Below are 24008 nucleotides of genomic sequence, written 5' to 3'. Positions count from 1 at the left end.
CGCCTACAATCCGGCAGCAAATACTGCTGTACATGGGACATACTTGGATGTTCCAACATGACAACGATCCAAAACACAAGGCCAAGTCGACCTGTCATTGGTTACAGTGGAACAAAGTGAAGGTTCTGGAGTGGCCGTCTCAGTCTCCTGACCTCAATATCATTGAGCCACTCTGGGGAGATCTCAAGCACGCAGTTCATGCTAGACAGCTCAGGAATTTACAGGAACTGGAGGCTTTTTGCCAAGAAGAGTGGGCAGCTTTACCATATGAGAAAATAAAGAACCTCATCCACAACTACCACAAAAGACTTCAAGCTGTCATTGATGTTAGAAGGGGCAATACACGGTATTAAGAAATGGGGTATATGAACTTTTGATCAGGGTCATTTGGATGTTTTGGGTTGTCATTATGATTTAAAAAGAGAAAACACAGTAGTTTGACAATAAATGGCTTCACTCAACCACTGACCATGAGTGGAGAAAAAGATTTGGTATTATCATCCATATTCTCTGAAAAAAGGCCAAGAAAGCAAAAATTCTGCCGGGGTATGTAAACTTTAGGGTACAACTGTATACTGTAGAGTCAGCCCTGGCGACAGGTAGGAAGTCAAAGTATAGAAGGGTCGTAGCTGATATTGGCTGCATTCACCGCTCCTCATGGGCGGTGTAAAAAGGCATAGGATGTCCCCTAAGCAGGGGCGGAGAGAAGGAGAATAACCGTTCCAAGTCTAATCCCCTGTGGGAAAGAGAAAACATTTGCACCGTCCTCCTGTCTACAATAAGGGGTATGATAGCATCTATTTTGGGTCTCATGCCATAAAGTCACCTCTTCTATTTGTACCCGCTTTTAGGCAGATTTTCGGCTAGGAAACATTGAATTTTTGCAATTGAGGTTTTCATGTGTGCGACATTGGATGTAAAAGCGCCAAAAAAATGGAATAATATTTCTAGGCATGTCGAGAGAGGAGCAGGAGCAATGAGGCTGCACCCGTGACTGCTATAGGACCTTTGCATAAGGCAGTCATCATGGCTTTTATTCTTAAAGGAACCAAACAGCTTTGAAATATCATGTGATATTGTATATTTATGAATTTAGGTGGATCCCCTTGTATTATGCAATTCTTGTCGTCAAGGTCAATAAAAACCAGCGGCTGTGTGAACAGAACCTAAATGGACGCCAGCATGTTACTGTGTCTCTGAACTGGTTTCCATTTTTATAATGGGATTATCTAATTGGAAACTACTCCTTTTTTAAAAATGCAGATGTGCGGGCCTCTCGGTACCCTCTGCCATGGCTGATTTAACCTTGGAAAAAGTCATGAATATCAGATTAGTGGAAGTCTGACTCCCAACACGTCTACCAATAGCGGATTGAAGGGGCTGAGGCACACTGGAAGTGGCCCATTTCTATTTTGACAGGCTCTTAATTTTGAGTGTTGCAGTACCATTTAAGGCCACTACACAATATTTGGCGCTGTGAAACTTCTGGTGCGCCACAGCCCCTCGATCAGCTGATCAGTAGGAGGGCCTGCACTGGCGCTCCAGTTACCCAAAGTGGCAGTTCTTCTTTATTTTGACTTATTTAGGAATCCTCAGGGCAGGACCTCTCTTTCATTACCTCTGGACCCATAAGGATAGTATGGTATATGGACAGGTTATCTTCATGAGACATCCCTTTAACATTTCAACAAGGGCGAGGGCTGGAATATCACCCTAGGGTCATGGCACCCTTCTATTCAGCACAGTGTTCTCGTATAGGTATGGTGGCACCAGGAAGGGGCTTTTTTTTTCTCGATCCATAGCGTCTACTTTCTGCAAAAAATTGAGGATTTTTAAAAAAAAAAAAAAAATTGTAGAATTTTTTTGTTGGGGAGGGATTACCAATTCTTTAAAGTGGGAGGATAGAATTATGAAGCAACAAGGACCAGTTCATCGCGTCACTCATTCACTTTGACAAGCGTTTCCTGTTCCGAGCAGACACAATGGCCGACCCCTTGTCTCAACCACCCATGGTGCCTCTGGCAGAGAAGTGATTGACATCCTAAGCCACTCAACATGCCAGCTCCTTAATCTTTTTCTAATATTTCCTCCGCTCTCACGTACACCGGCTATTTGTTTTTCAACAATTACGACAACGGCGCCAATTATGTGCAGACAGCGATCGCAGTGACGGTGTAAGCTCCGCGGCGCAGGTGACATCTTAATTTGTCTTTTCTCATTTTTGAACATTCCAGATGGGATTTTCGCTCCGATCTACAGGAAGTCATAAGACAGTGAGGTTACATGTACTTGTGTGCGGGACAATCTGGGGGCTCAAATAAGGAACTTTCCCCCCAAAAACAAAAGTATTCCCAGTGAATAAGTCGTTCTTTTCTGTGCAACCATTGTTACTTTTGAGTTTCACAAAATGTATCCCAGTATTTCCTACAGACTTAAAAGGGTTTGTTGTGTCTCACCTGATAAGGTGGATCCTCGAAGCCCTTAGTCCTGATGAGTAGGTTTAATACAGCACGAACAGATGACGTTAGCAGACGTAAGTTACAATGGAGCTCTTAAGGCAAAACTGGTCCATCTGTTTAGCAGAGTTAACTCGGCAAGACAGCAGAGCTGAATTTGTCACAGAGTCCAAGCAAGGCTTGGCTCAGCCGTTAGGCAAAGTTATGTAGTCATACAAGAGAGCTGGGTTTGTCACAGAGTCCAGGCAGAACTGTGCAGCTTTGTAGCAGAGATAGCAGGGGATATAGCTGCAATTGTCACATAATACTGGCAGATTTATAAAGCTGTCCACAGTAGCAATGTGAACAGCAACTACATAAAGAACAATGCTAAATGGTCTGGAAGCATGTCACAAGGGCACTGGTTTGCCATTGCAACCTGATGCGTTAAAGAGCTAAGGGAGCAAGCAAAAGCAAGTGGTTTGACAGCACAGAATAGTAGAAGCAGCTAACTGAAGCAGGGGTTGGATGGCATGAAAGAGCAGAAGAAGATAGCCGAAGCAATAGGTGGACGGCACAGAAGAGCAGAAGAAGATAGCCGAAGCAGGGGGTGGATGGCAGAGAAGAAGCTAGCCGAAGCAGGTGGTGGATGGCAGAGAAGAAGCTAGCCGAAGCAGGGGGTGGATGGCAGAGAAGAAGCTAGCCGAAGCAGGGGGTGGATGGCACAGAAGAAGCTAGCCGGAGCAGGGGGTGGATGGCACAGAAGAAGCTAGCCGGAGCAGGGGGTGGATGGCACAGAAGAAGCTAGCCGGAGCAGGGGGTGGATGGCACAGAAGAAGCTAGCCGAAGCAGGGGGTGGATGGCACAAAAGAAGCTAGCCGAAGCAGGGGGTGGATGGCAGGGGGTGGATGGCACAGAAGATCTAGCCGGAGCAGGGGGTGGATGGCGCAGAAGAAGCTAGCCGGAGCAGGGGGTGGATGGCACAGAAGAAGCTAGCCGGAGCAGGGGGTGGATGGCTCAGAAGAAGCTAGCCGGAGCAGGGGGTGGATGGCACAGAAGAAGCTAGCCGAAGCAGGGGGTGGATGGCAGAGAAGAAGCTAGCCGAAGCAGGGGGTGAATGGCGCCGAAGAAGCTAGCCGAAGCAGGGGGTGAATGGCGCCGAAGAAGCTAGCAGAAGCACGTGGTGGATAGCACAGAGGAAGCTAGCCGGAGTAGGGGGTGGATGGCACAGAAGAAGCTAGCCGGAGCAGGGGGTGGATGGCACAGAAGAAGCTAGCCGGAGCAGGAGGTGGATGGCGCCGAAGAAGTTAGCAGAAGCACGTGGTGGATAGCACAGAGGAAGCTAGCCGGAGTAGGGGGTGGATGGCACAGAAGAAGCTAGCCGGAGTAGGGGGTGGATGGCACAGAAGAAGCTAGCCGGAGCAGGGGGTGGATGGCACAGAAGAAGCTAGCCGGAGCAGGGGGTGGATGGCACAGAAGAAGCTAGCCGGAGCAGGGGGTGGATGGCTCAGAGGAAGCTAGCCGGAGCAGGGGGTGGATGGCACAGAAGAAGCTAGCCGAAGCAGGGGGTGGATGGCACAGAAGAGCAGGAGAAGCAGGGGGTGGGTGGCACAGAAGAGCATGAGAAGCTTGCTGAAGCAGGGGGTGAACAGCAAAATCCAGTATTTAGTATTTGTTTCTTCATTTTATTACCTGTCAACTTTTGAAAAGTAGTAACACTCCCCTATAGCTAGATATTCTCACTAGATATCACTCACTCAACTTTTCCATTAATATTACTTAGATCCATCACTATAGGAGCAATTTTTGGAAATGCTCTTGGATCATAATGGCCATTTGTTACCATCATGCCGGGCAGCACAACTGAACTTTGCCCGCTGGAAAGGGAATTTCCAGAGGAAAACCTATCCTACTGTGAAATACAATAACCAATCAAGCTAATTTTCTTCCAAATCCTTGGTTATGCTTGATTATAACTGTGTGTGTAAAGTAAGTGACCCCTTGAATGGATTGGCTTACATTGCCTCATCCTCCAGCGCCTCTATAAAGTGCAGGTTCATGCAACAGTGAGAGTGGAACAGACCTTGTATTAGCAAACGGGAGAATAGTCTGCAGACAATGGGCCTGACAACTGCGAGGCACATCTGTCCTGTGCACACCTGAGTGCGGTGACAATGCACAGACAGTCATTAGAGACCCCCACCATGAGCTCTGATACCACGCACTGGCGGTACTGTCAGTAACACAGCCCATCCACGTGAGCGGAGGTGATAAATCTGCTACATGTTAGTTTGTGTGCAGAAAATCAAATCCTCGTGTTCTGAATCTGCCGCAAAACCCAGAAATGCAGATAAAAGATAAACACTAAACTGAATTACCAGTAACCCATTGTAATGCCTTGCCTACCGCTGGTATTTGTAATACTGGCCATATTATACTGGCTATAATTATGTTCACAGGGGCAGTATTATAGTAGTTATATTCTTGTACATAGGAGCAGTATTATAGTAGTTATATTCTTGTACATAGGGGCAGTATTATAGTAGTTATATTCTTGTACATAGGAGCAGTATTATAGTAGCTATATTCTTGTACATAGAGGCAGTATTATAGTAGTTATATTCTTGTACATAGGGGGCAGTATTATAGTAGTTATATTCTTGTACATAGGAGCAGTATTATAGTAGTTATATTCTTGTACATAGGGGCAGTATTATAGTAGCTATATTCTTGTACATAGGGGCAGTATTATAGTAGTTATATTCTTGTACATAGGAGCAGTATTATAGTAGTTATATTCTTGTACATAGGGGGCAGTATTATAGTAGTTATATTCTTGTACATAGGAGCAGTATTATAGTAGTTATATTCTTGTACATAGGAGCAGTATTATAGTAGCTATATTCTTGTACATAGGGGCAGTATTATAGTAGTTATATTCTTGTACATAGGAGCAGTATTATAGTAGTTATATTCTTGTACATAGGAGCAGTATTATAGTAGTTATATTCTTGTACATAGGGGCAGTATTATAGTAGTTATATTCTTGTACATAGGAGCAGTATTATAGTAGCTATATTCTTGTACATAGGGGCAGTATTATAGTAGTTATATTCTTGTACATAGGGGGCAGTATTATAGTAGTTATATTCTTGTACATAGGAGCAGTATTATAGTAGTTATATTCTTGTACATAGGGGCAGTATTATAGTAGTTATATTCTTGTACATAGGAGCAGTATTATAGTAGTTATATTCTTGTACATAGGGGCAGTATTATAGTAGTTATATTCTTGTACATAGGGGGCAGTATTATAGTAGTTATATTCTTGTACATAGGAGCAGTATTATAGTAGTTATATTCTTGTACATAGGAGCAGTATTATAGTAGTTATATTCTTGTACATAGGGGCAGTATTATAGTAGTTATATTCTTGTACATAGGAGCAGTATTATAGTAGCTATATTCTTGTACATAGGGGCAGTATTATAGTAGTTATATTCTTGTACATAGGGGGCAGTATTATAGTAGTTATATTCTTGTACATAGGAGCAGTATTATAGTAGTTATATTCTTGTACATAGGGGCAGTATTATAGTAGTTATATTCTTGTACATAGGAGCAGTATTATAGTAGTTATATTCTTATATTCTTGTATATAGTGGGCAGTATTATAGTAGTAATATTCTTGTATATAGTTGCAGTATTATAGTAGTTATATTCTTGTACATAGGAGCAGTATTATAGTAGTTATATTCTTGTACATAGGGGCAGTATTATAGTAGTTATATTCTTGTACATAGGAGCAGTATTATAGTAGTTATATTCTTGTACATAGGAGCAGTATTATAGTAGTTATATTCTTGTACATAGGGGCAGTATTATAGTAGTTATATTCTTGTACATAGGGGCAGTATTATAGTAGTTATATTCTTGTACATAGGGGCAGTATTATAGTAGTTATATTCTTATATTCTTGTATATAGGAGGCAGTATTATAGTAGTTATATTCTTGTACATAGGGGCAGTATTATAGTAGTTATATTCTTGTATATAGTTGCAGTATTATAGTAGTTATATTCTTGTATATAGTTGCAGTATTATAGTAGTTATATTCTTGTACATAGGAGCAGTATTATAGTAGTTATATTCTTGTACATAGGGGCAGTATTATAGTAGTTATATTCTTGTACATAGGAGCAGTATTATAGTAGTTATATTCTTATATTCTTGTATATATTTGCAGTATTATAGTAGTTATTCTTATATTCTTGTATATAGTTGCAGTATTATAGTATACAAAAAAGTTTAGTGTCTGCTCACCTCCTCCTGGAGCGCATGGATCCTGTTGTGCGGCAAGTTTTCAGAACTTAGAAAAATTAAGTCTAGCGCTGTAAGTCCATAAAATCCATTTTTCTTTTATTCCATCACTTCCAGTAGTATAAAAGCAATTACGTCATAATCCAAAACATTAAAATCAAACGCGTTTCAATGCAAAACCGTACGTCTTAATCATTGACTGTAATGTAAAATGTCTATAAAATATGATGTTTTCTGTAACCTTCTAGAATCCTTCATTCTATGAGAAAGTAGCCTGTCAGCTTTTGCAGCCCCCTCCTTGTGCCCCCCTTAGCAGCTGTGTGTGTACAGCTCTCTGCCTGCACCTGAAACCTGATACCGGGCATTTCCTCTTGAAGCCTTCACCTCCTTCCCCCCCCCTGCACAACTAAAGGGAAAGCATTTCTTTTGTTCTCAGACAGGCCGAATGAAAAATATGAGAGATATTAAACTAAGCTAGCATGGGCCCCGGTCACGGCAGAAAAATGAAACAGACATTTCTGTGATCTGAGTGGACCCGGCTTCGCTACGGTGGCTCCTGCAAGGTTCTCGGACCTCCAGAAACTGAGATATGGATTGCTCCCAAATGGAGTGTGTCTTAATTATGGCATGCTTGGTGTTATTGGATTCTATTCGATAAATCACAAACAATGATGCCCTATGTGTGTTGGTACGGGCTTTTGTAGTTTAGATATAGTTATTCTAAGTTTTGTGGCCAAATCAAAACTTAGAGAAAGGGGGGTTGGACCTCACCAGACCGCCCATTTCGTGAGGTCACAGACCCTAGGCTATAAGGTATTCCCTACCAAATTCCAGTGAGTTGGAGCTGGAGTTCTGATGCTGAACAGACCTACCCCATGTCTTGGGATGCTTGGTTGCGGCCCATCCCCCTAGCCACATGGTCTGCCTAATACCACCTAAGCACATGTAAGTGTTATCTTTCTGCCTTTTAATCCTTTTGTTTTATACTGCATTGTACATATTTGATGTCTCAACTTTATAGCAACTTTTATCTATGTAATTACTGCCCATTTGGGGAATAAATGAAAAAATTATCAGTCTGCCTTCATGCTCTAAGAAACGAACTATGCGCCTTTTTTAGATAATCGCTACTAATTTGGGGGTTTGCCATGGACCCTCTTAATTAACTCTTTGATTAAGTAAAGCGTGGCTGGTGGCAGCGTGGTGTGTGCGGTTGGTTAGGCTAGTTGGCAGTACGGAAAGGGTCTTATATGCTGAATAAGGGGGGCTGCAGCCACAGCATTGATAATTCCCTTACTGCAGTAGTCTAATTGGCCGGGCACAACAAGCAGCCCGTCCGGCGACTAATTATCCTAGGTGCAGTTCCCTGACTGACCTGAGGGTAAGGGGGGCACCGGAGAGCTGCGAGTTCCAAAGTGGAACTGAGAAAGTGGGATATACATAAATCCCCGCAGTTCTTGGAAGGTTGTTAGCAGTGGTGGGGCATCCAAAATACCCCCCTGCGGTAAATTGTTAGAGCAAGATTAGCTTGCTGTGTGTTGGTCACATGGTGCCAGCGGTGGGATAACTAAGATAAGCCCCCACTGTGCCTGTGATAGCCGTGTGCCGGCAGTGCGTCGCGACCCTCCGTCCGCTGACAAACCCGAGTCGGTGGTGGAATCATGGTGTATTGGTGGCATCGGCCGTGCTGCTCGTCACATTGACTAAGTCAATGATTAAGACGCACAATTTTGCGTTAAAACGCGTTTGATTTTAATGTTTTGGACTGTGACGTAATTGCTTTTATACTACTGGAAGTGATGGAATAAAAGAAAAATGGATTTTATGGTCTTACAGCGCTGGACTTATTTTTTCTCAGTATTATAGTAGTTATATTCTTGTACATAGGGGCAGTATTATAGTAGTTATATTCTTGTACATAGGAGCAGTATTATAGTAGTTATATTCTTGTACATAGGAGCAGTATTATAGTAGTTATATTCTTGTACATAGGGGGCAGTATTATAGTAGTTATATTCTTGTACATAGGAGCTGTATTATAGTAGTTATATTCTTGTATATAGGGTGTGTATTATAGTAGTTATATTCTTGTACATAGGGGATAGTATTATAGTAGTTATATTCTTGTACATAGGGGCAGTATTATAGTAGTTATATTCTTGTACATAGGGGCAGTATTATAGTAGTTAGTTATATTCTTGTACATAGGAGCAGTATTATAGTAGTTATGCTCTTGTACATAGGAGTAGTATTATAGTAGTTATATTCTTGTACATTGGGGCAGTATTATAGTAGTTATATTCTTGTACATAGGAGCAGTATTATAGTAGTTATATTCTTGTATATAGGGTGTGTATTATAGTAGTTATATTCTTGTACATAGGGGATAGTATTATAGTAGTTATATTCTTGTACATAGGGGCAGTATTATAGTAGTTATATTCTTGTACATAGGGGCAGTATTATAGTAGTTATATTCTTGTACATAGGAGCAGTATTATTGTAGTTATGCTCTTGTACATAGGAGTAGTATTATAGTAGTTATATTCTTGTACATAGGAGCAGTATTATAGTAGTTATATTCTTGTACATAGGAGCAGTATTATAGTAGTTATATTCTTGTACATAGGAGCAGTATTATAGTAGTTATATTCTTGTACGTAGGGGTAGTATTATAGTAGTTATATTCTTGTACATAGGAGGCAGTATTATAGTAGTTATATTCTTGTACATATGGGCAGTATTATAGTAGTTATATTCTTGTACATAGGAGCAGTATTATAGTAGGTATATATCTGTACATAGGAGCAGTAGTATAGTAGATATATTCTTGTACATAGGAGCAGTATTATAGTAGTTATATTCTTGTACATAGGAGCAGTATTATAGTAGTTATATTCTTGTACATAGGAGCAGTATTATAGTAGCTATATTCTTGTACATAGGAGGCAGTATTATAGCAATTATATTCCTGTACATAGGGGCAGTATTATAGTAGTTATATTCTTGTACATAGGAGCAGTATTATAGTAGCTATATTCTTGTACATAGGAGGCAGTATTATAGTAGTTATATTCTTGTACATAGGGGCAGTATTATAGCAGTTATATTCTTGTACATAGGAGGCAGTATTATAGTAGTTATATTCTTGTACATAGGAGCAGTATTATAGTAGTTATATTCCTGTACATAGGGGCAGTATTATAGTAGTTATATTCTTGTACATAGGAGCAGTATTATAGTAGCTATATTCTTGTACATTGGAGCAGTATTATAGTAGTTATATTCTTGTACATAGGGGCAGTATTATAGTAGTTATATTCTTGTACATAGGGGCATTATTATAGTAGTTATATTCTTGTACATGGGGGCAGTATTATAGTAGTTATATTCTTGTACATAGGGGCAGTATTATAGTGATACTTTTATTAACTAGCAATGCAGCTTATGTTATCCCATTTTAAAGTTTTCTGTTCCTTACAAATGTCTCCCGTGATTTCTATGAATCGGTTAGGAGATATTGATATTCTCTGAGTGTGAGGATGACGGCAGTAAATCTCTACTGTGATCCCGCTCTATACATCTTGCTGGAGATGTACAGTAGCTGTCAGTGATGTTGGAGATGGATGAATTACTCTGCATATCTGTCAGGAATATTTCTGGCTTTTGGATCTGGGTCACTGAATGTCCTCTCCTCTCGACCGCCTATAAATATTCAGTGATTAGTCTGCGCCCCTTGCTGATGTCTGCGCCCCCTGCTGATGTCTGCCTGGCCGGTGATATTGTACCTCACACAGGAATCACCTCCAGGACATTCGCTCATCAAGGTCATGTCTTCACAGTCTGTATTGATGGCTACGGCCGAAGTTCATCATATGATGAAAAGTTCTATAACTTTCTAATAAACGTCGTCGGTTATTTTTCCACTATTCTCAAAATCTCTTCTTGCTGGCAGCGGATGCAAACATTAGTTTTGAACCAACACTTTTCGCAGCTGATGGTTTGTTACAATTCAGTTTTTTTTTACTGATATTCTCTATTCGCTTCTTTGTGTCTCAGACTGAGACCGAGACCCCCGATAATTTTTCCTACTACAGAGAAAGCATGAACTTGTGCTCAGTGATATATGGACCCATAGACTTTCAGTCCCTATCGTTAAAAGTTATTACCAAAACAAAATACAGTTGATGATTTGTGGGGGTCCGACTGAGGGACCCCCAATCATTCCCCAGAATTGCACTCTGAATGGTATTGTGGCTGTAACTTCGTTTTCTATGGAAGTGTCTGATGTAGCCAATTCCAGGGCTCGGCACCGCTCCATACCAGGGGGGGGCTTTTCGATGCCCTGTTTTTCAGACCACCCCCAAATTATAACCTACACTTTGAATGTATGATACCTCTTAATGTTGAGAATGACCCTTTACTATAAAGTCAGGTGGTCTGTACTCCGCTGCACATATGCTCCTGCTTTTTCCCAGGATTTGAGCAATCGGTGGGGCTCTGAGCACCCGGACCCCCATCCTCCAGCAGCGAATCAACTTATCAAGAAACACAAATCAGTTACACATTATTCCTATAATGAGCAATTGAGGGTATTGCAGCAGCAGCAGCAGCAGCGTTATAAGCGAGCCGTGATCGTTGGCATCTACGGGGGTCTCAGAACTGGAAATGTGTGATACAGAGAATGGAAGAACTCTGCTGTTAGCCCCTCAGTGTGAAACGGCTGATAAGAGAGAACAATTACTTTTTGCATTGCCTCTTGTTACATTGTGTCTCTGCTTTCCCACCAGTATTTTTATTAACACGATTTCTATTCTTTTTGTAGCACGTGAAGTCTGTTTCTTCATCGATGTGTAAAACCGTCCAGGACATCCAGAACATACTGCGGGGGCAATGCTACAACTTCATCTCTATAAATGTGAGCGCGATGTGGGGTGCAGGGGTGATGGGAATATATGGGAGAGAAGGAAGCAAATCATCCCCAAATGTCAATATGATATGTGGTGTGGCGGTAACTGTTAGGGGGGCATTATGGCTGGCATTTCAAAGGGGGCTTGCACTATTTGGTACATATTGTCAGTCTCATATTTGGAGTCTTCTAGCTGGGACTGTATTAGGAGGCATTGAAGCTGACACTGTATTGGTGCATTATGGCTCTGTATTAGTGTATTATGGCTCTGTATTAGTATATTATGGCTCTGTATTAGTGCATTATGGCTCTGTATTAGTGTAATATGGCTCTGTATTAGTATATTATGGCTCTGTATTAGTGCATTATGGCTCTGTATTAGTGTATTATAGCTATGTAGTGGTGTATTATGGCTCTGTATTAGTATATTATGGCTCTGTATTAGTGTATTATAGCTATGTAGTGGTGTATTATGGCTCTGTATTAGTGTATTATGGCTCTGTATTAGTATATTATGGCTCTGTATTAGTATATTTTGGCTCTGTATTAGTGTATTATGGCTATGTAGTGGTGTATTATGGCTCTGTATTGGTGCATTATGGCTCTATATTAGTGTATTAAGGCTCTGTATTAGTATATTTTGGCTCTGTATTGGTGCATTATGGCTCTGTATTAGTGTATTTGTATTAGTATTTTGTGTGAATGAAATGTTTAATTTTTCACTTGAAGGTGACGGATTCATGTTTGGAAGAATGTCGTAAACTCATCGATTTACTTCAAGCAGCTTGTGCCGGCGCCTACTATCAGTCTGTAGTGGTGTCAGTAAGTACCTTTAAAGCCACCAGGAAAATATTCCATACCATTTTGTGTTTTCTTGCAATAATGATAGAATCCTACATCAATCTCACAAACCTGCCACAGTGCTGCACCTCCCTACATCTCCTCCTTCTCCTCTCTATCACCCTACCTATCTCCTCCACATTGCTGCACCACCCTACATCTCCTCCTCATCTCTATCACTCTACCTGTCCCCTCCACAGTGCTTCACCACCCTACATCTCCTCCTCCTCTCTATCACTCTACCTGTCCTCTCCACAGTGCTGCACCACCCTACATCTCCTCATCTCTATCACTCTACCTGTCCTCTCCACAGTGCTGCACCACCCTACATCTCCTCCTCTCTATCACCCTACCTGTCCTCTCCACATTGCTGCACCACCCTACATCTCCTCCTCTCTATCACTCTACCTGTCCTCTCCACAGTGCTGCACCACCCTACATCTCCTCCTCCTCTCTATCACTCTACCTGTCCTCTCCACAGTGCTGCACTGCCCTACATCTCCTCCTCCTCTCTATCACTCTACCTGTCCTCTCCACAGTGCTTCACCTCCCTACATCTCCTCCTCCTCTCTATCACCCTACCTGTCCCCTCCACAGTGCTGCACCACCCTACATCTCCTCATCTCTATCACTCTACCTGTCCTCTCCACAGTGCTGCACCACCCTACATCTCCTCCTCTCTATCACCCTACCTGTCCTCTCCACAGTGCTGCACCACCCTACATCTCCTCCTCCTCTCTATCACTCTACCTGTCCTCTCCACAGTGCTGCACCTCCCTACATCTCCTCCTCCTCTCTATCACCCTACCTGTCCCCTCCACAGTGCTGCACCACCCTACATCTTCTCATCTCTATCACTCTACCTGTCCTCTCCACAGTGCTGCACCACCCTACATCTCCTCCTCCTCTCTATCACTCTACCTGTCCTCTCCACAGTGCTGCACTGCCCTACATCTCCTCCTCCTCTCTATCACTCTACCTGTCCTCTCCACAGTGCTGCACCGCCCTACATCTCCTCCTCTCTATCACCCTACCTGTCCTCTCCACATTGCTGCACCACCCTACATCTCCTCCTCTCTATCACTCTACCTGTCCTCTCCACAGTGCTGCACCACCCTACATCTCCTCCTCCTCTCTATCACTCTACCTGTCCTCTCCACAGTGCTGCACTGCCCTACATCTCCTCCTCCTCTCTATCACTCTACCTGTCCTCTCCACAGTGCTTCACCTCCCTACATCTCCTCCTCCTCTCTATCACCCTACCTGTCCCCTCCACAGTGCTGCACCACCCTACATCTCCTCATCTCTATCACTCTACCTGTCCTCTCCACAGTGCTGCACCACCCTACATCTCCTCCTCTCTATCACCCTACCTGTCCTCTCCACATTGCTGCACCGCCCTACATCTCCTCCTCTCTATCACTCTACCTGTCCTCTCCACAGTGCTGCACCACCCTACATCTCCTCCTCCTCTCTATCACTCTACCTGTCCTCTCCACAGTGCTTCACCTCCCTACATCTCCTCCTCCTCTCTATCACCCTACCTGTCCCCTCCACAGTGCTGCACCACCCTACATCTCCTCATCTCTATCACTCTACCTGTCCTCTCCACAGTGCTGCACCACCCTACATCTCCTCCTCCTCTCTATCACTCTACCTGTCCTCTCCACAGTGCTGCACTGCCCTACATCTCCTCCTCCTCTCTATCACTCTACCTGTCCTCTCCACAGTGCTTCACCTCCCTACATCTCCTCCTCCTCTCTATCACCCTACCTGTCCCCTCCACAGTGCTGCACCACCCTACATTTCCTCATCTCTATCACTCTACCTGTCCTCTCCACAGTGCTGCACCACCCTACATCTCCTCCTCTCTATCACCCTACCTGTCCTCTCCACATTGCTGCACCACCCTACATCTCCTCCTCTTTATCACTCTACCTGTCCTCTCCACAGTGCTGCACCACCCTACATCTCCTCCTCCTCTCTATCACTCTACCTGTCCTCTCCACAGTGCTGCACTGCCCTACATCTCCTCCTCCTCTCTATCACTCTACCTGTCCTCTCCACAGTGCTTCACCTCCCTACATCTCCTCCTCCTCTCTGTCACCCTACCTGTCCCCTCCACAGTGCTGCACCACCCTACATCTCCTCATCTCTATCACTCTACCTGTCCTCTCCACAGTGCTGCACCACCCTACATCTCCTCCTCTCTATCACCCTACCTGTCCTCTCCACATTGCTGCACCACCCTACATCTCTTCCTCCTCTCTATCACTCTACCTGTCCTCTCCACAGTGCTGCACCACCCTACATCTCCTCCTCCTCTCTATCACTCTACCTGTCCTCTCCACAGTGCTGCACCGCCCTACATCTCCTCCTCTCTATCACTCTACCTGTCCTCTCCACAGTGCTGCACCGCCCTACATCTCCTCCTCTCTATCACTCTACCTGTCCCCTCCACATTGCTGCACCACCCTACATCTCCTCCTCCTCTCTATCACCCTACCTGTCCTCTCCACATTGCTGCACCACCCTACATCTCCTCCTCTGCCTATCACTCTACCTGTCCTCTCCACAGTGCTGCACCGCCCTACATCTCCTCCTCTCTATCACTCTACCTGTCCCCTCCACATTGCTGCACCACCCTACATCTCCTCCTCCTCTCTATCACCCTACCTGTCCTCTCCACATTGCTGCACCACCCTACATCTCCTCCTCTGTCTATCACTCTACCTGTCCTCTCCACAGTGCTGCACCACCCTACATCTCCTCCTCCTCTCTATCACCCTACCTGTCCTCTCCACAGTGCTGCACCACCCTACATCTCCTCCTCATCTCTATCACTCTACCTGTCCTCTCCACATTGCTGCACCGCCCTACATCTCCTCCTCTGTCTATCACTCTACCTGTCCTCTCCACAGTGCTGCACCGCCCTACATCTCCTCCTCTGTCTATCACTCTACCCATCCTTACCCGTCCTTACCCGTCCTTTTAGTGCTGCTTGGCCCTACTTCGCCTCATCTATGTTTACAAGTCTACCTGTCCTTCTGCCATTTTGCTGATTATTTAAGACAAGAATTCTACCAAATCCAGACATCCCTCGCTCCGCTCTGATACTTCTCTTCTGCTGCAGCGATTCTCTAGAATGCACTACCCTTGACAATTACTTCCCAACATCCACAGTTTTAAGTGTGTTCTGAAAACATTTCTTAGGCAAGCCTACCATATTTAAGCTGTACATGGCCAAAACTAATCCTGGAGGAATAGGACACAGAATTGCCCAGAGTAAGAAGGGCTAACATCCAAAGCAATGATATAAATGTTTCTGCAGGTTATAACCAGTGTGGATGGTTGAAAAGTGTCCATGGTCATTATGATAAGGGAATGCTTACACCACAGAGTTATTCACATCTTATGGCAATCATGTAATGATCACTGGGGGGTCCGACGTCTGAGATCCCACCAATCCTGGTAGTGAAGTGCTGACTCAGTCCTCCATGACCTCCACTTGAGTGCAGCAGGTGATCAGGAACGTCGCGCGCCAAGCAGCGCTGCAGCCCCTTCATTTACACAATCTCTGGGGGTCCCAGATGTTAGACCCCTAGTAGTCACTGTCCTATCTCCTGCTGTTCCTCGGTCCTACAGGTTCCTGAGATTGGAATATTCCTTTAAGTAGGAAATTACTGCAATTTTGGCAGAAAAGTGGTGGAGTCAGACTTTCGGGGGCCGCGGGTTACAATGGATTCTGTATTGACAGCTCCCCTTTAAATTTCATCCCATTAAATTTTTATGGGTAAACCTTTTTTCGGATTACTCGGAGCATTCATTAGCGCGATGGTGGAATGACAAGGGAAAGCGGTGGGATAAGACACTTCGCATTGAAGATCCCCTCCAGGAAAGCTCTCGTGCAATGTCTGAGGGTACCGCTGACAAGTAGGGAGGGCTGCAGCTGTCAATCATCCCTCCGGAGCGCTGCCTGTGGAAGCTTGTCCCCGCAGACCTATCTAGACACAGATATTAATTCTACATGTGTCTGGGGCGTTCACTTTAATTGGGCCCCTCGGGGATCCTCGTATTCCCACGTATCTGGGAGTTTCCCTGATTGGCAGCTGGTAAAGTCTTCAAGGAATCTGATCAGTAATTTGGCTGCAGATCTCAGCGATTGTTCTATGGGGCGACCTGTAATTTGTACTTAAGCGGAGAAATATTTTGCATCTTGTAAGTCTGGGAAGAAAAGCAAGAAGGGGCTTAATGCTGTGCTCAAAACATGCAAAATCCTCATCAGCCCCCATGGGCTCTGCCAGAAAGGCAGGCAGCGGGACATTCTGCAAAAGTGCAAAACCCCATGTGCAAGGTTCACTTACTTTCTGTATATTGCTAGAATAAGCTCGGATTTAATTCCAGATGTAGCAGAGCTGCTTTGCTTTGTTTGTTCATCACAATGCATCTTATATAATTGTTGGGGGTTCGACCACTATATCCTCCACCGATCCTGTAAAAGGGGGTCCCTTCTAGATGGAGCAGTAGTTTCCATGTTGGTTATGCATGTACACTACTGCTCTCTTTACACGGGGGACACGGGACCCCCATTCCCTGGATTGGTGGGGTTCGGATCGCTGATCCTGAGAGTGGTACCTTTTTTGGGAACGGAGCAGTAGTGTGAATGCGGGACAACCGCTACATTCACCGTCTATAGAAGCGGTGGTCACACTGCTTGTAGGAATGATAAGAGGAGGGTCACGCTTCCATAGAAGTGAACGGTCACACAGTTGATCCTTTAGATCCATAGAAGTGCATGGATAATGGTCACACAGGCAGGCTATCGCTTCATTCACGGACCCCCATTTTTGGGATTGGGCCATCTCTTAAGCACCCAACAGAAAAGCCAAGCAAAATTAGCCCCTCATTCACCAGGAGTCCAGTGATTGGTGTCCTTGGTGTTGGACACCGATCTATGGATTTGTGACGTTTTTTGGAGAGGGACCCCCTTTAACCCTCTCCTGCCTGCATGCCCCTTGTCCTGCGCTCAATCGGCCTCTCCAGTGACTGAGGATATTCGCTCCGTGCACCGTGCACATGTGATCTTGTCCAGCTGCCAGAACTCAGAATATTTTCCATTACCGCCGTCATTAATGAATTGCAGCAGAGCAAGTAATTAGGATAATGAGACCCCGCTGTGCTGACAATACAGAGGGGAGCAGATGGGGACCCACAAATCCTTACATTATGTTCGGTCGCTCATGCGGCTTTTCGGTTGGGTGCTTGGAAAGTGATGGAAATGTGATGCTGCTCAGACTTCTGCGCAGCATCAAACGCTTTTTCACAATTTAATTATTAAAAATCTTCTAGAACTGTCAGAAATGTTCTGTAGGGTCCACCACCAGAGGGAGCACTTCTGCCATTAAGCCTGTCTTCAGTAAGCTCCTGAGCTCCCTCTAGTGGTGACTGCAGGCAGATGGAATGGTACCGTGTAACTTTAGGTCTGTGCAGGAGAAAGACAGAGCTCGGACACAACTGAGGATATTTGAAGGGTCGAGTATGTACGGTAATTGTTTTCATCCGATTAGATAAGAATAAGACATGGGGACAGTTGAAGTGTTTTCCTCGAGCACTGGGCAGATTTTCACCTCCTGGGGTCTCCAGGGACTAACGGAGTTGTGTGTGGAGCAGGTAACAATCCCCTTTTGTGAGTTCAGCCATGAAGATGACGGCGTGTCATTCCCCGGTGTCAGGACTAATATCTGTCGTACACACAAGTGTGGACCTGATGCCTGGAATTACTAGAAACGTGACTGACGGATGGTGAGAGCGGATCCCCAGCGCCGTGTTTCCAAAATCCTGCAAATGTCCATTCCTCATACATTGTGACTGACAACCACATACCTTCGATTAAAGGGGTTTCCTGTAAAGCTTAACCCTTTAAGGACTCGCACATTTTGCACCTTCTGGATCTGACTTTTTTCATTGCCTTCTTCCACGCGCTGCGCCATTTTTAATCTTCGGTCACTGTGGCCTTGTGGCGGCTTGTCTTTTACTGAACGAGTTGTATTTTGTAATGCTGATATTTTTTTGGTTTGTGCCATTTTACCATTTTTAAGGCCATGGGCTTTACTTAGCTCAGTGTTTGGCTGTTGTGCTATAAAGTGATGTGACCGCTGCAGCCGATCAACAAAGACTGTAGCAATGGCGGAAACAGAGTGCTGGGCCCAGTAAGGGCAAATAAAGCTTGTTTTTTATATATAAATCACAGATCCTAGATAGTTGACAACCCCTTACATGCCATTTTTGCTATTGACAGCAACATTTAAGCGGTTAACTGCTAGTTGCACCAGGAGCTGGGCTAGGAGCTGCCGGGGCTGGGCTAGGAGCTGCCTGTGATGGTCACGTGTGACTGGACACACCGCCTCCAGCAGGGCGAATTTCTATGGCACACGTGACCCTGGATACACCGCCTCCAGCAGGGCGAATTTAAATAATAAAGGGAAAAGCCAGGGAAACTGATACAATGTAGGGCCCTGCGATAGGGAATGGGGACGTGGAGACCTCCTGCATTCCCCTGAGTCAGTGTCTCTACACTCCTAACGATCCCTAGGCCGGTTCCGCACCGGGCGCCGATCAGGAACCTAAAAACCCTAGCTTGCCCTGCACCTAGCCCTTTCTAGTGAAATGAACGGTGCCGAAACTAATCCCACCACTGCACTGAAACACACAAAAGGAAAGTTACAAAACAGGGGTAACACCACTTAGCTTTGCTCTGTTGCTCTTGCTCCCAGCAACAGAGTCCACCACCAGAATTCAGCTTCCACCTGAAGCTACTAAACCAGAGCTCTGCTTGAGCTGCCAGGAACTCCTCTCTGTAGTTCCGTCCTCCACCAGACTTTGTTGGAAATGAGCAATATCACCAACCGTGATTACAACCACCTGAAACCCTTTTATAGGTAAGAGCCAGCAATCACACCTGCTTCATAATCACGTGCACTAAACTAAAGTAACCACAGTGCAATGACCCTAACGGCCACCAGGGGCAAATCTAGAACTGAAACCACCACAGTGCAATGACCCTAATGGCCACCGGGGGCAAAACTATCTTTAAGCACACAGCTTAAGGAAAAAAAAAGATTACTAGTGCAAAATCTGTCATAATCCAGCCTGGATCATGACACTGCCGGGGCTGGGCTAGGAGCTGCCGGGGCTGGGCTAGAAGCTGTCGGGGCTGGTCTAGGAGCTGCAGGGGCACTGACAGCCCCCGGCACTCAACCCATAGGGAGCTGGCACACAACCATGATGTGCTTCTTGATCATGGGTCTGCAAGAGGCAAAAGAGGCACAGCAATCAAAGTAAGTAATGGTATATACTGTAACTCAGCTGTCTGGGGGGACGGGGGGATCTGACCGCTAGAGCCCCCCCCACCAATTCTGATAAATGATAGATATGTGATGTATTCAACCTCAGAATGTTCCCTTACACTGACAGCAAGCAGAGGTCTTAAAAGTTGAGACAATGATGAAGTAAGAATGTATAAAAAAGTTTCAGAACTTTTCATTACCCAGTGATTAATATGAAGGCATGTAGCTAGTTAATGCATTCACTTAATGATTGCTGAGGGGGTCTGACCCCTGGGACCCCCATCGATCCTAATCATAAAGGGGCTTTTCATCTCCAAGAAGAGTTCCTGGCCATTTGTTGCAGTGTGTCTGTGTCCATGAAATAATGCGGCGGACCCTGCATTCTCCTGATCGGTGGAGGGACCCAGTGGTCGAACCCTCAGTGATGGCAGATACTCTGCTGCGCGAGTGTGTCACAATGTATCATTTCGGAGAACGGCGCTTGTTGTGCAGTAAGCAGCATTTACTACTTATGGCAACAAGGTAGTAATAAGCTGCGAAGTTTGATTTAACGTTGTTACATGGATTTTTGTGTGTTTTTTCATGATACATTGTGATGTTTTTTGTATGATTTTATCTGATTTTTTTGTAAGGTTCACTTGGCTCTTCCTGATCAATGTGCCAACGAAATGCAGAAACTGAGTAAATTGCGCCAACTGGCAAAGGAAGCGGAAAAGTCCGATATATTACTGTATGGTCTCCTGGTAAACTTCTCCAAGGTAAGCACACTGAGGTCCACTCCACCTGTGCTCCACCTGTACTCCACCTGTGTTCTGCTGCAACACTACAACCCCCAGCATCAATCTCACAGCCACAGATGGTTGGAGGATATGTGTGATGAACAGAAAACGATTATTGGGTGACAATCAATACTGACTGTCATTACAGCACATAGCGTTGACAGTCTGCTCTCATACACTGTTATTTTATAGACTTGTTAGTGCATCACATTTTTATCATGTATCTCTGTATACAGGGAGCTCCCCCTAGTGGTGGCTGCTGAGAGGATCTTGTCATGTATCTCTGTATACAGGGAGCTCCCCCTAGTGGTGGATGCAGTCAGGATCTTATCATGTATCTCTGTATACAGGGAACTCCCCCTAGTGGTGGCTGCAGTCAGGATCTTATCATGTATCTCTGTATACAGGGAGCTCCCCCTAGTGGTGGCTGCAGACAGGGTCTTATCATGTATCTCTTTATACAGGGAGCTCCCCCTAGTGGTGGATGCAGTCAGGATCTTATCATGTATCTTTGTATACAGGGAACTCCCCCTAGTGGTGGCTGCAGTCAGGATCTTATCATGTATCTCTGTATACAGGGAGCTCCCCCAAGTGGTGGATGCAGTCAGGATCTTATCATGTATCTCTGTATACAGGGAACTCCCCCTAGTGGTGGCTGCAGTCAGGATCTTATCATGTATCTCTGTATACAGGGAGCTCCCCCTAGTGGTGGCTGCAGACAGGATCTTATCATGTATCTCTGTATACAGGGAGCTCCCCCTAGTGGTGGCTGCAGACAGAATCCTATCAAGTATCTCTGTATACAGGGAGCTCCCCCTAGTGGTGACTGCAGACAGAATCTTATCATGTATCTCTGTATACAGGGAGCTCCCCCTAGTGGTGACTGCAGACAGGATCTTATCATGTATCTCTGTATACAGGAGCTCCCCCTAGTGGTGGCTGCACACAGGATCTTATCATGTATCTCTGTATACAGGGAGCTCCCCCTAGTGGTGACAGCAGGTAGAATTTTATCCTTTATCTTGATGCATATGGAGCTCTGTGTCAGATAAATCACTCTCTGACCACTATAAATATATAATAAGAAATTAATCCACCTGGATCATTTGGTGTAAATGTGATAAGTCAGACATTTATTGTCTTGGGCCCTATACGAGTAGTAGTAAGCTTCCATTACCACGTCTTCTTTTCTGTAATCTTTGTGGTACTCGATGATTTCTGTGGTTGGGGTGCGGTGACTGTACCTATAAATACTCCTCCTGTGTACGTTATATAACATTTCCTCTTGTAGCTGCTGCTCCGTAGCCTGCGGCTCATAAACAGCAATGACGGACTGCCATAAAGTGCTCGTTTATCATTTTCAATCAGCAGCTTTCAGAGAGAAAACTAAACTACCAACCACATCAACGACGGCCGGGATGACATCAGTTTGGCTTCTCTCCGATTCATCACTAAGGTGGAAGATAATCCGCTATCAGATTCTCCTTCTGCTCCATAGTGTATAGGGCGTGCATATACTTAACCCACAAATCCCTAATAGGTCTCCTGTTGAGCACCCTCATCTGTTGGCCAGAGTGGGGAGCTGATATAAAGAGCGTCTTTCCCTCATGGAGGACCCGTCGGGTCCTTCATTACTCAGACGTCCCAGTGATCAAAATGGACACTGTGCATTGCCTCATTTCTCAAGTGGTGGCACTGCAGGGAAATCAAACACTTACTGCTGTAGATTGAAGCTTATCGCTTTGGATCATTTTCTAATTTGCTTGTTGTCAAGGGACTCTTATTGAAAGTAGGAAGTCTCGAAAATGGAGAACTTTTTTAAACCTTCATCTTTAGGCTCCATGAAGAATGATGTGTGCCCAGTGATCCCTACAGTGAGGTATGGTGAGGGGGCTCAGTGATCCCTACAGTGAAGCATGGTGGGGGCTCAGTAATTCTCACAGTGAAGTATGGTGGGGGCTCAGTGATGCCTATAGTAACACATGGCGGGGGGCTTGGTGATCTGTACCGTGAAGCATGGCAGGGGCTCAGTGATCCTCAGTGAAGAACAGTGGTGGCTCGGTGATTCCTACAGAGAAGCATGGTGGGAGCTAGGTGATGACTGTAGTAAATCATGGCTGGGGCTCAGTGATCCCTACAGTGAAGCATGATTGTTATTCAGTTACTACTACTCTATGGCGGGGCTCAATAATGCCTGCAGTGAAACATGTCGGGGATTGGTGATGGCTACAGTGAAGTATGGCAGGGGATCCGGTGATGGCTATAGTGAAGCATTGCTGGGGTTCGGTGTTCCCTACAGTGAAGCTTTGGGGGGGCTCAGTGATGCTTACACTGAAGTTTGACGGAGCTGGGTGGTGTCTACAGTGAAGCATGGCTGGGATTCCTTGATGCCTACTGCACGGTGGGGTCTCGAAGATGCCTAAAGAAAAGCATAGCAGGGACTCAGTAATCCCTATAGTAAAGCATGGCAGGGTTTTGTTATTCCTACAATGAAGCATGGCAGGGTCTCGGTGATGCCTATAGTAAAGCCTGGCGGGGGGCTCAGTGATCACTATAGTAAAGCGGGGCTCAGTGATCCCTATTGATACCTATAGTAAAGCATGGTGGGAGCTCCGTAATGCCTACATTGAAGCAAGTCTGGGTTTCTGTATTCCGTAGAGTGAAGCATGATGGTGGGCTAGTGATTCCTACAGTGAAGCATTGTAGTGTCTCAATGATGCCTATAGTAAAGCATAATGGTGGCTCAATAAATCTTAGTGAATCATGGAAACACTCGGTGATGTTTACAATTAAGCCTGACAGTGGCTTGGTGTGATGCCTACAGTGAAATATGACGGGGGCTCGATAATGCTCTGCTTTACTTCTCACACTGGAAACCTGTGGTGTGAGGAAGACGAGACGGTTTAAATCAGGAAAGTATCAATAAATCCTAGAAGAAAGTTATGACTTCATTATTCTTGTTTCATTGGTTTATTGTGAACTGCAGAAAGTTGTAAATTTTGCTAATGAACTGTATGTACAATAGAGAGGGGGCGATTAATTCTGACTGCAGTAGTTTATAAGGGAATGTGGTGAAAGTTGCAGTACCGGGAACGGCCACTACACCGTGTGCAGAGCGAGCGTACATCTTACAACGGCTGATGGTGGCGGACCGATCTGATATTGATCTCCCATCCAGTCCTGTAGTGCCTGCCTGCTGCCGTTACATTTCCCGTCCGCATGACTGGGGACGATGTGCGCTCCGCTCAGAGCTCGCCGTGTTGTGCTCTTGGCCGTGTAATGTTTGCATGCAACGGGATAATCCCCTCTAATTATTATTTACTGTAATTATTTTCTCCTGCCGCTCAGCAAGTGGAAAAGACCCAAAATGAGACTGAAA

At 44.9% G+C, this 24008-nt stretch overlaps 1 protein-coding gene across 4 annotated transcripts in view; it reads left to right on the top strand.

Moving 5' to 3' along the window:
- CRPPA (CDP-L-ribitol pyrophosphorylase A) overlaps positions 1 to 24008 on the top strand; it is a 203761-nt gene that overhangs the window by 102418 nt on the left and 77335 nt on the right. For 3 of the 4 annotated variants that reach the window (XM_073582137.1, XM_073582140.1, XM_073582138.1), the window contains exons 7-9: positions 11581 to 11673; positions 12394 to 12486; positions 20483 to 20608. In XM_073582137.1, coding sequence (XP_073438238.1) covers positions 11581 to 11673; positions 12394 to 12486; positions 20483 to 20608 — 312 coding nt within the window. The remainder of the gene's footprint in view (positions 1 to 11580; positions 11674 to 12393; positions 12487 to 20482; positions 20609 to 24008) is intronic. The other variant, XM_073582139.1, reaches the window with a different exon arrangement.

The sequence above is a fragment of the Dendrobates tinctorius genome, unplaced genomic scaffold, assembly GCF_039654945.1.
Source record: "Dendrobates tinctorius isolate UK_male_01 unplaced genomic scaffold, ASM3965494v1 ptg000070l, whole genome shotgun sequence".
Lineage (NCBI taxonomy): Eukaryota > Metazoa > Chordata > Amphibia > Anura > Dendrobatidae > Dendrobates > Dendrobates tinctorius.
Note: the sequence above shows the minus strand (reverse complement) of the source record. Positions and strands in the feature narration are given on the sequence as shown.